General features: G+C 36.9%; 1 protein-coding gene across 1 annotated transcript in view; it reads left to right on the forward strand.

The window, feature by feature from the left end:
• IQGAP2 (IQ motif containing GTPase activating protein 2) overlaps positions 1-12,626 on the forward strand; it is a 340,576-nt gene that overhangs the window by 320,940 nt on the left and 7,010 nt on the right. The window contains exons 31-34 of the mRNA XM_027863404.1: positions 5,511-5,598; positions 7,993-8,205; positions 10,108-10,268; positions 11,787-11,924. Of these exons, the coding sequence (XP_027719205.1) occupies positions 5,511-5,598; positions 7,993-8,205; positions 10,108-10,268; positions 11,787-11,924 (600 nt within the window). The remainder of the gene's footprint in view (positions 1-5,510; positions 5,599-7,992; positions 8,206-10,107; positions 10,269-11,786; positions 11,925-12,626) is intronic.

The raw sequence follows: 12,626 nt of genomic DNA on the forward strand, positions 1-12,626 counted from the left end.
CCCCCCCCCCCCCCCCCCCCCCCCCCCCGCATTGAAGGGGAAAATCCTTGTTTTGGAGGTGGGAGGGGCAGGACATTCATTACTTGAAATTTTGAGTTCCAAATCCTCTCCTTCCCTCCGGCCCCTCCCCCACCCTTTAAGAAGCCAAGTAATATGATATCAATTATACATGTGAAGTCAGACAAAACCTGTTTCCATGTCAGCCATGCTGGAGATGGGGGAAAGCAAGAAAAATAAAGTGAAAAAAAATATACTCCGGTCTACACTCAGTTCATCAGTTCTGTCTCAGCTCTGATAGCATTTTTCATCCTAGGTTCTTTGGAATTGTCTTGATCTGAATGGCTAAGTCTTTCACAATTGATCATCATTATAGTACTGCTGTTACTGTGTACAATGTTCTCCAGGTTCTTCTCATTTCACTTTGAATCAGTTCATGTAAGTCTTCTGGGTTTTTTTGAAACCATCCTGCTCATCATTTCTTATGCAATAGTATTCCATCATAATCATATACCACAACTTGTTCATCTATTACCCAGTTGATGGGTATCCCCTCAATTTCCAGTTCTTTGCCACCACAAAAAGAGCTGTTTGACATATGTTTGTACATATGGGTCCTTTTCCCTTTTCTTTGAGATCTTTGGAATATAAACTTAATACTGAGTCAAAGGATGTGCAGAGTTTTATGACCCTTTGGGCATAGTTTCAAATTGTTCTCCAGAAAGGTTGGACCAGTTCACAACTCTGCCAGGAGTGCATTAGTATCCCTGTTTTTCCACATTGCCTCAAGAATTTGTCATTTTTGTCATGTTAGCCAATCTTTTAGGTGTAAGGTGGTAGAGTTGTTTTAATTAGCATTTCTCTGATCAGTAGTGATATAGAGCATTTTTTCATGTGACTCTTGATAGCTTTGATTTCTTCTTCTAAATATTACCTTTTCATATCTATCTTTTGACCATTTACCAATTGGGGGGTGGCTCTTACTTGTATAAATTTGACTCAGTTTCCTACATATTTGAGAAATAAAGTCTTTATGAGAGAATTTTGCGGTAAAATATTCTTGCCAGTTTTTCCTGATTTTTTTATAATTTGGCTGCATTGGTTTTGTTGTGCAAAAACTTTTAATTTTATAATCAAAAATTATCCATTTCACTTCCCATCCTCTCTATCTCATCTTTGTTCAGAAACTCTTCATTATCCATAGGTCTGACAGGTAAATTTTTCCATGCTCCCCTAATTTACTTATGATATCACCCTTGATGTCTAAATCATTTACCCATTTTGACCTTATTTTGATACGCAATGTGAGATGGCGGTCTGCAGCTAGCTTCTGCCAAACTGCTTTCCAATTTTCCCAACAATTTTTGTCAGATGATGAGTTCTTACCCCAAGAACTTGGATGTTTGGGTTTATCAAACACTAGATTAATGTGAACACGTACTGCTATGTATTGTGTACCTAATCTATTCCACTGATCCACTACTCTATTTCTTAGCTGGTACCAGATTGTTTTGATGATTACCACTTTTTAATATAATTTGAATCTCTGTTCATGTAACACTTCTTTACAAGGTGAGAACAAGGAACTGACCCCCTCTGATCAACAGCCAAGGATACTAGCTCACCATGTATGGCCTACTTAATTCATCATCATGCAAGTATATTTGCATGAGTACAACCACATAAGAGTCATTCTGGGATAGTGGATAAAAGTGCCTGCTTTAGAGGCACAAAAACATTTTTTCCCCAAGTCCCAACTCTGTGACTGTGGGGGCCTCTGTTTCCTCATCTATGGAGAGAGAGTTGGGCTAGATGGCCTTTGAGGTCCTTTCCAGCTCTGAGTCTTTGGTCCTAAGTCCCTTAGATCAGGAACTGAATCTTGCACCTAGAGGCAATAATGTGTTATCCCAAAGGAATGAATATATAATAGTGAATTTAAGTGAGGTTGGCTGAATTGGGGGAAAGTGGTTTGGGGTCCTTGTGAAATCACACCAGGTAAAAATCTGTTCCAGGCCACTCTCTGAGACTCTGAGCTGCAGAGCCAGGACCAGTATTCATCATTAAAGGGAATTGCATTAGCAGAAGTGCCCTAAGCCACAGGTGTGGGAGGGAAAAAACTCTCCCAAATAGATGTACAGCTAGAAAGGGCCTCAGAGATCATCTAGTCCAGGGGTGGGGAACATGCGGCTTTGAGGTCACATGTGGCCCTTTAGGTCCTCGAGTGCAGCCCCAAGGGCCACGTGTGACCTCGAGCCCGCAAGGTCCCCACCCCTGAAGTCTAACACTAGAGGTGTTAGATATTTAGTTAAGATTACACAGATCATATACCTGCCAAAACAGACACAGAAACTACATGAACATAAATATAAAACACTTTTTATACAAATGAAGTTAGATCTAAATAATTGAAGTAATGTTTCTTGTTCACGGGTAGGTATAATTTTTAAAATGACAGTTTTACCTAATCTATTTATGTAATGCCATCCCAATTAAATTACTAAAAAATTATCTTACTGAGTTAGAAAACAAAAAATAACAAAGTTCATTTGTAAGAACAAAAAGTCAGGAACTTCAGAGTAACCAGGCGAAAAAAGATGTAAAGGAAGTAGATTCAGTAAAGTCAGACCTTAAATTATGTTATAAGGTGAGGGCATTTTTGAAGTGTTAAATGGATAATTTTTATTATTTTAAATTGAAATTTCCTTGTATAAATAAAGCCTATGAGGCCAAGAATAGAAGGAATCCAGATAATTGGGGGGAAAACTTATATAGATGCCCCTATGTTTATACATATATATTTATAATCAATCAGCTCTAGAGTTAGAAAGACCTGGTTTCAAGTTCTGTTTCTGATATGTAGCTGTGTGACCCTGGGCAAATCATTTTACTTCTAAGTGGCCCAGTAACTCATCTAAGATGAGGTGCAGATGAGTTGCCTTTCTGTCTTGGTGGAGGGAGTTTCCACACCAAAAGTTCTCTACACTGATAAAATCACAGATTTTGGACAGAAATACAAAGTAACTGAAATTACAAAAACGTCTGTTGTGCTGCCTGCTCATAGCTCTCTCTGTTTACTTAGCACAACTTGAAAAGAAAAATTCTGAAGCACCGCATAGCAGACACTACTTCATACAGGTAGCATTGGGCCAAAAATGGGAGCTTCTCAGCCTCTAGGCCACACAGTATAGGCTAGCCACTAAGGTCCACACTTACCCCATGAATGCTCAGAAAATACTTTGGGAGCTGATTATTTAGTTGACTTTCTAGGTTCTTCTTCTAGTCTAGTGATCTCAAGAGGGGGCAAGGGCATGCCAACAAAGGCAATATGACCCCAATAGCAATTAGTGTGATCAACCAATTGTAGGGTAGGAAGATAGGCCACAAGCCTCCCTTTCTTGCAATAGCCAATCATAAGGCTCATCTGCAGGATAGCCATACCAACTTTCTACCATTATAGCCTAATCTCCCTACTGGGTCCTCGTCCACTTACACCCTGATTCCCAACACCCCCGCTACCTGCTCTGTACTGTATATTGACCCAGAAGTACAGTTACTTTTCTATGATATAGGTACCCACATCAACAGATAGGTAGGTGCAACTGGAAAATTTCTGCCTACCCCTCTCCCAACCCAGCATACTTATGCTTGCTATGTGGTGTGTATCTTGAAAAAAAATTTTTTTTAAGAAATTAGTCTAGATACATTGATCAAATTAATTACTAATTCATCAAATTAACTAATAACTGACAATTATTAGTTACAAATCTGTCCTATCCTCCAGGGCATACCCTTGGATTCAAAAAAATAAGTTAGCATATTCCATTATATCATTCTTAATAAAAATATTAATTTTAATGAGAAAAAATATTTTTGAGGCATTCATAAGATTAAAAATATGTTTGAATATTGTTTTATTTCATCTGTAATCCTTTTTAAATTTCTCTTATATACATTTTATATTGAACACTATATTATAACAGTATATAATGTAACTTATAAATTAGCTTATATCATATGTAAAATTATATATATATATATATACATACATATATACAGCACATTAAATGCATACTTAGATTTTATTTTTTTCCCACTGGTAGGGTCGTATGATCAAAAGAGTTTTGAGGTCATTTCTCTAGCTTCTTCAGCAAATCTTTGGTAATCTTAATTTGAATCTTGACTGGAGTTTGGAAGCCAGTATACATATAGCAATACATTTCTTCTTATTTTGTTTTTCTTTTCTTAAAAGTTGAAAAAATATCAGATGTGGTACATAGTAAGTACTAAATAAATGCTTGTTGATTTGACTTGGTTATAGATTGACAAGGTCTGTCCTGTCCTGCTCAGCTTGGCACATCGGTTCTTTGATTGGCCCTACTCCTGATACCACATAGTCTCATTTATTGAAGCTTCCATACTATAAGCAATTCTAGTACCTGCTCAGCCAGCATTGGCCCACAAGTCTGAATCCTAAAGCTGTGATTTTTCCCATTACAGGGAATCTAGAAATATCTATCTATGTAAGTGTGTGTGTGTATGTGATATGTATACACACACACACATACACACACACACACACGTGTACACACACACGGGCAGCTAAGTGGCACAGTGAATAAAGTGCTGGGCCTGGAGTCAAGAAGACTCATCTTCCTGAGTTCAAATCTGGCCTCAGAGACTTACTAGCTGTGTGACCCTGGGCAAGTCATTTAATCCAGTTTGCCTCAGTTCCTCATCAGTAAAATGAGCTGGAGAAGGAAATGGCAAACCACTCCAGTTTCTTTACCAAGAAAACCCCAAATGGGGTCATGAAGAGTTGGACACAATTGAAATGACTGAACAACACACACCTATACATGTATGTACAAATATGGATATACAGTATGGATATAAATAATACAAAATATGTATATACGTTTATATTTATATGCATATACATAAATGTATGTGTATATATGCCCAGGCTCACACTTTGGTCATCTGACCACTAAAGTCCTTTCCAGCTCAGTTGCTGTGCACTATAGATAGACAGACAGACACATTCTTACACACTCATACATGTGTGCGTATTATGCCTGTGGTTGATCTAGCTCCTAAAAGAAGGTGATAGTTTTCTTTTTAAAGATCATAAAAAGGAAACTCAATACTCCTCATATCTCTGCACAATAACTAGGCAACAGTACTTATTCCTTATGCCCACACAAAAAAAGGAATCAAAATCAGAAACAAAGAAAAGGCATAGATACTATCTCTTATACTGTTTAAGCACAATCAAATCTCAATTGCACTGGGAATTATAAAAGACAGACTTGGACTGGCCAGCTTTCTCAAACTTTAAGGAGCCTTAAAACAGAATGCATTGAATTTCTACAAGAACGAGTAAAATTGTCTTTGAGGTCTCATGTGAGTATGGGTTTGTAAAGTGTCTCAGAAAAAGCACAAAGACCCTGACAGATACAGCAGGGCCCCGTTTCTCTGGGTCTAACTTTTACTTTTTCTCTCATTTCACAAAGGACCAAAAGGCTGGTCCTCGATGTAATCCGAACGCAAACAGGCAACTCGTTAGCAGAAATCCTACAGACACCAGCAACTCCAGAACAGGTATTATGTCTTTGGATGTGTGGATAGTAGTCAATAAAATATCAGGGAATTTACAGTCATACAAAATGTTTGGGAGGTTTTTTGGAGTTTGCACTGTGCTGTGTACTCTTATCTAGCATGATGGCAGTAATAATAAGAAGAAGAAGAATAGCCGTTAATAATAGCAGCTAGCATTCAGTTGTTATTTTAAGGTTTGCAAGGCACTTTACAAATAGTATCTCATTTAAGCCTTGCAGCAACCCTCAGAGGTAGGTGTCATGATTATCCTCATTTTATGGATGAGGAAACTGAGGTAGGTTATGTGACTTGCCCAAGGTCATATTTTGGTCAGCTGACCACTAAGGTCCTTTTCAGTTCTGAATCAATGATCCTGTCAGCTGAGGGCTGCTATACATACCACATGTCAACTAGCACCTTTCAAATAATTTGAACACAATCACAGAAACAAAGTCTTAGAGTTATACTGAATCTACTTGGAATGCCATAGATTGATTATTTTGAGCATTAGCGGTTGAGTTGTGGATTTGATGACATGCTGGTTAATATTTCTGGTTAGCAACATCCCAGATGAAGCAAAGTTTTCCTTGTGTTGCACATTTGATAACTGAAGAATCATTCCATAAAATCAAAATCTCTTCTGTTGACTTGAGAGTCAGTTTCCAAGACCATAAACAGTCCCATTCTGTATGGAATTTTTTATCAATGGCTTGGAATGTTTTGGTTGTTCTTCATAAAGTTTATGCTTTCATCTAAATTGTAGTTTAAAATGTCCACAACTTGTTTTAGCTGTAAGGAATAATGTGATGATAAAAATAACTAAAATTCAATAGAAGCTGTTCACTTTCTTATGTTGAGCAGAATTATTCCCGGTTTCCCTAACTAAGCCTTCCCTAACTCTTTCCTACTTACCAAAGTAAAACTTTTTGTAAGGGTTTTTGTTGTAAAGAAGCCAAAACTTCTGAGTTAATTGACTACTCCTTAAATCATATAAACAAAATATGTTGTGGGTGGAAAGCTGCATTTTAGTGTGAGATTTTTATCTTTTATTGTGCAATTTTGTTACTCTTATTTACTGTTTTGTTGTTTCCAACCTAAATGTTTGCTGGCAAACTAGCAAATAGTTTTGCTTATATCATGGTATCTAGTCAACTGTACACCTAATAATGATCTACAATGAGTTAATTAAATATAACCCACCAATAACACTCATAATTCAATGTAGGGTGTAGTTCAGTGAGGAGGCGGAATAGCTGTCTTAGTTTTATTAAAGACTTTGCTCATTGAAATAATAGGAAACATTTATCATCATTCTTTTTGTTTTTTTTAGAAATCTCAAACTCTCTAGATTTCTCAGCTTTTGTCCATGATATTTTCAGGATTTGAGTCCATACAAATCTTTTCTTTCACAAAGAAAACTCATGACTGGCCTATGAGTCTCTATATCCACCAATAATAATCCTGAGAAACCACCAACATGTGCTAGATTTAAGCCTTTATTTTGGCGTTCTTTTCCTAGGGCTGCCATAATCATATTTCACCCAACAACCATAGCTTCAGAGCTCAAAGGAATCACAGACATTATCTTTTCCAGTCCCTTCATTTTATACATGAAGAAATCGAGACCCAAAGAGGTCCTAGGGGCACACAGAATGTGGTACAGAGCTGAGATTTGAACCCACTTCTTCCTACTCTAAAGTGAGCCCATTTTCTATAGAGCCACGCTGCCTTTCAAATTGTATTTCAGTTTCAACTAGTATCATTTCTGGAAAAGACCATGTGTTCGAGAGAATAAGAATATATGCATTGCTAAAAATAGTTTTGACTTTGGTAGTGGGAGTAGCCATTTAAAACTTTTTCTGACTGATCTTGATAAAAAGAGGCTCTGTTGATATGCATCTACATTTTATATGCAACACATACATATTTAAAGATATAAAATTATTTCTTTGTAAAGGCTTACTTCAATTGAATAGATTTATTCTCCTGAGTTTTTTTTTTCTGTCAAAAGGAGCACTTTTTAGATTTTTCTGGCCTGGTCCTTACTAATTTAAATGCCTATTGCTCACTTTTCATCTTTCATTTCCTCCCTCCCTTCCTCTCTTCCTCCTTTTCTCCCTTTCTTCCTTCCTTCTTTCCTTTCTTCTTTCCTCCCTTTCTTCCTCCCTTCCTTTTTTTCCCTACCTCCCTCTATATCACCCTTCCTCTGTCTCTATCTCTCTCTGTGTTATTCTGCATGTCTCTCTTTCTCTGTCTATCTCTGTCTCTATTGCTCACTCTCTCTCTCTGTCTCTATTTCTCCCTCATATCTGCTGTTCCCAGTCTCATATTTACATCTTTGGGAAAGGGGTAAGACAGGAGGGCGAAAAAACAAAAATCTTTCTTTATGTTTCCCAGGAACTTAAACATTCCTTAGAGATGGAGAATAGGGCGATTTTAGATTCCAAGACCCCTGAAGAAATGAAAAACAATCAGTCCATGCTTGAGGATAGCCAACTACCTTTGGAGCAAAAGAAGAGGAAAATTCAAAGGAATCTTCGGATACTGGAACAGAATGGACTTGTATCATCAGAAAATAAATACCAAGAAGTTGTCAATGAGATTGCTAAGGTTTTTGGCAATGATATTCTTTCTTATTTATTCAACAAAAACTGGTTGAGCGCCTACTATGTGCATGTTTTGGGGCTAATTGCAATGTAGGGATACCGAGTTATGTAAGACACACCCCATGATTTCCATAGAAGCTTACAATCCATAGCAATTTGACACAGATATTGATACCAGCCAGCATATACAGAAGTATAGATGCCCTCCCCGAAATTAGGAGAAAATAAATGTTCTACAAATTTATTGAAAAGCTACCATCTACCTCCATTAAAAAACACCTATAAGTTGTGGCAAGAGTACTTTATAGATTTTTAAAGTTATCATGATACTTAAGGTGCTCTTTAAACATGACATCAAAATGCTAATATTACATGAATTTCTATTATGTGAATATTTCTTTGACCTAAATGCAATCATAAACGGTTTACAGTTGAACTGCTAACTAGTTTCTGCAAATTCTCTTGCAAATCTTGCTGACAAAAAGTCTCAAACTATTGTTGGACTAAAGAAAAAAAACAACATAGGAAGTGACTATGTGGTCTGTATGTCAAAGATAAGAGAAAGTATACGTTGTATAGGGAAGCACTTTCATCCTTTCATTCTCCCCCCATCCCTTGTAAATTTACCTGCATCCAAGAAGGTAAAATGAGTTCGTTGACAGGTCAGAAATATAATCACAGCTTCTCACACGAAGGAAAAAAAATAAGCTCAGCTTCATTTTGCTGTAGAAATCTCTGGGTGTTTCTGGCTATAATTTGCTTCCTTTTAGCTCCAGGGATCACTTGCTGGGGGGCCCTCTTTACTATGGAGAGGTGACAAGGAGTTTTTTTAGGGGGATGAGGGAAGTCAGTTTTTTTTCTTAACACTTACCATAAGGCTTTTACCCTAACTGGATCCCTGTTATGAAGGAGCTTCACTTAAGGTGGTAGAAGAGCAGCTTCAACTAATTTTAGAAGTCTTTATGAGACGACTTAAAAATTGGTCTAGCCAAATTGGTGTCTACCTGCAAGCCACCACAACACTCCTGAACTAGATTAAAACATAATTGGGAAGTGATTAACAAAATAAAAATACTATGCAACATAGATAATGTTAATTTGTATTTTCTTCAATCCATATTTGACCTGGAGGAGTTGCTTCTCTTTGAGTTAGAGACTCCGTGTGCCTAGTGGAAGTAGCCAAAGGTAACCACTATTTTTTAAAGCAAAATACATCCAAATCCTGTCCATTAGATTACAAGGAAGGAAGATGGATTTCTAGAAGTCACAAGTGCACATCAGTTATAGACTGTAGCCTTTTTCATACTCCAGGACTTGTTTTGAAGTCCCAGTTTAAAGCCTTAACCGGCATTGAGATACCGTGGATACTCTTCCTGTGAAATCTCTTAGGGAAAGGAGTTTTATCAGATCAAAAAATAAAATTGTTCTTATTTCCTTAAGTGAATAAAATGATCATCAGCGGACCCCGCCCATCAGTCCAAATGCATTTATACAAAATCTAATGAACATTCATGAGACTGGAGAAATTACGTATTCCCTGTCAAGGAGTCCTTCCTTGCGGCAACTGGGTTCAAAAAATAATTTTTGTCATAAGTCATTTGTGAAATTATTTTAAAATTCTTGCCACTGGTTGTCCTACGATGAAATTAATCTTAGCAAGTGCCTTGTAATTAACAACTTCCTATTCTTATATGAGATCAAAAATGGTTTATAATTTTTTTTGCAGGTGAGAAATGGAAATAATGGCTTTCTGTAGAAAACTGCAGATTTCACACACACAAAGTTTAAATAAGAGAAATTAGTTGATGAAACTGTATTTCAGTCCCAAATTATCAGTGCTTTAAAGCAAGTTTCAAAATGATGTTTCTGCATTAATCCTATATAATGGACTCATATTTATCCTCAGGATATCCTGAATCAAAGACTGTACCGTCAAAATCGGAGAGCTGAGTTGGTGAAACTCCAGCAGACCCTGAATGCACTTAATTCCAAGTCAGCATTTTTTGAAGATCAAATTAATTATTATGACACCTACATAAAGACTTGTTTAGACAACTTAACAAGGAAGTAAGTTCATATCATCTATATCATGAAGCCTTTCTTACATTCATGAGGAGAACCAGAGATGCCTGTGGTTTGAGTCTGTTGGGTTTGGGTTGCAAGTAAACTGAGTATTTAAAAAAGTAAACCATCATCACATATTCTGTCACCACTTACAGTGTGAGCTGAAAAGGCGCAAGTGGATTTTGAAATGTTATTTTCTGTATCAGCTTTATAAGGTTTATATATGTTTTATATATAAACTTTGTAAGTTTCTACCCACTTGTACTAATTTGAGTACTAATTCATGGAGAGGTTATAAGAATGCAGAATTTCTACATTCATTGAGTAAAAGATTACTATCAGAATTGTGTACTTCATACTTTTGTTATCAAGAGATACAGCTCCAAGATGTCATAGCATTCCATGTAAAGCACATTCACGTATCAATTTTTGTTGTTCAGTCATTTCAGTTGTGTCTGATTCTTCATGACCCCATTTGAAGTTTTCTTGGCAAAGATACTGAAATAGTTTGCCATTTCCTTCTCCAACTTATTTTGCACATGAGGAAACTGAGGCAAACAAGGTTAAGTGACTTGCCCAGGGTCACATAGCTAGTAAGCATCTAAGGCTGGATTTGAACTCAGGAAGAGGAGTCTTCCTGACTCCAGGCCTGGCTTTCTGTGCACTGTGGCACCACCTAACTACCCCATTAAGCTACTGCAGATGAATGATTTCTAAAAATTCATGAGTCAGGGAGCTTTTAACAAAAAGTTCATTTTTTCTGTTAATATATAAATTGCAGGCTTATTGATAATAGTACAGTAATATTAACATGTGCTTAATAACAATAACAATAACAATAATAAATAGCTAGCATCTGGCTTACAAAAAGCTTTACATATGTTAGCTCACTTGGTCTTCATAACAATCCTGTGGGATAGGTGCTATTATTATCCCTGTTTTTACAAGTGAGGAAATTGAGGCAAACAAAGGTTAAAGGATTTGCCTAGAATCACACAACTAGTGGCTGAGGCCAAATTTGAACTCAGGTCTTCTGATTACAAGTCAAGCCTGTATTCTATCCACAGCACCATCTCTAGCTTCCTCAGTCTAGATTATAGTGGGTAGTGGCAGAGATATCAAATATAAAAGAAAAAAGAATATCAAGTAAAATAGTTTAAAATACACAGAAGAAAACAAAACAGTTCAGAATGAGAATGTGCAAATTTAGTTGCTACTGTATTAAATTTAACACATTATTTTAAAATACTACATGCATGACAGAAGTTCATGGTTCCATATACAGTCTTCTTTCTTATTCTCAGCAAACTGAAATGTTCATGTTGGTTGATAATCAAGTTCACAATTTTTTTTTTAAAAAATGGTATTATGTTGAAAATTTTTCCATTGTATTGGGGGAAAATATATTTTGAATGCAGCAAAGGCAGGAAATGAATGCATTTCATACATTATATATTTCAGATTAATCTGCATTAGAAAAATCTTTTTGATAGAATGATGAAAGTCTTTCTCTTTTATCAGAAACACAAGGAGGTCAATTAAATTATCTGGAAAAGAAGAAGCAAGTAGATACAAGAAGGCAAAACCAGTGAAGTACACCGCAGCCAAGCTCCATGATAAGGGGGTCCTGCTGGAGATTGAAGACCTTCAGACCAATCAGTGAGTGTTACTATGCACCGGCAGGGCAGCCAGTTACCCCTTAACCACTTCCATAAAGGCCCCTTAAAAGCATCTGCTGCCTTTGAGGAGAAATTTTATGACGTCTTATTGCCTACTAGGGTACAATCTACATTTCTTAGCCTAGCATTCAGTGGCTTTCACAATCTGACCCAGTCTAAATTTTTAGCCCTCTTATCTCTACCTACTCACCTTGCAAAATCATCTTCTCCTGCTAAATTGAACTAACACTTAGCATGCCTGGACTTTCTCATCTCTATTCCATTGTCCTTGTTGTCTCTCTTTCTCTCTTTAGGGTTGCTCTTTTTACCCTCCTCTCTGCTGGTCTAAATGCCACTCAATCTTTCAAGGCCCAGCTCAGATCCCACTTCTGAGCATTTTCCTCTCCTAGAAGTGGCCCTCTTCTAATTTCCTGTATTCCTTGCTTTCAATGACCTTCAGCTGGCACTTCTCGTATCCAAAGCTTTGAATGGTTGGTTAGCATTTTATTTGTATGTCTTATCTCCCCAACTAGATTAGAAACAAGGACTATTCCTCAAACTTCTTTGGATCTCCTAGAGGCCCTTGTTTAATGTAGGTGTTGCGCTCTTTAGCATTCATTGGTTGACTTCACTTCCCTGCACAGAGCCTCCAGTTGGGTTATATCAATCTACTCACTGTTCCCTTTCCATGTGGCAGTCTCCA

The sequence above is a fragment of the Vombatus ursinus genome, unplaced genomic scaffold (genome assembly GCF_900497805.2).
Source record: "Vombatus ursinus unplaced genomic scaffold, bare-nosed wombat genome assembly UNPS02014772.1, whole genome shotgun sequence".
NCBI classification, from domain to species: domain Eukaryota; kingdom Metazoa; phylum Chordata; class Mammalia; order Diprotodontia; family Vombatidae; genus Vombatus; species Vombatus ursinus.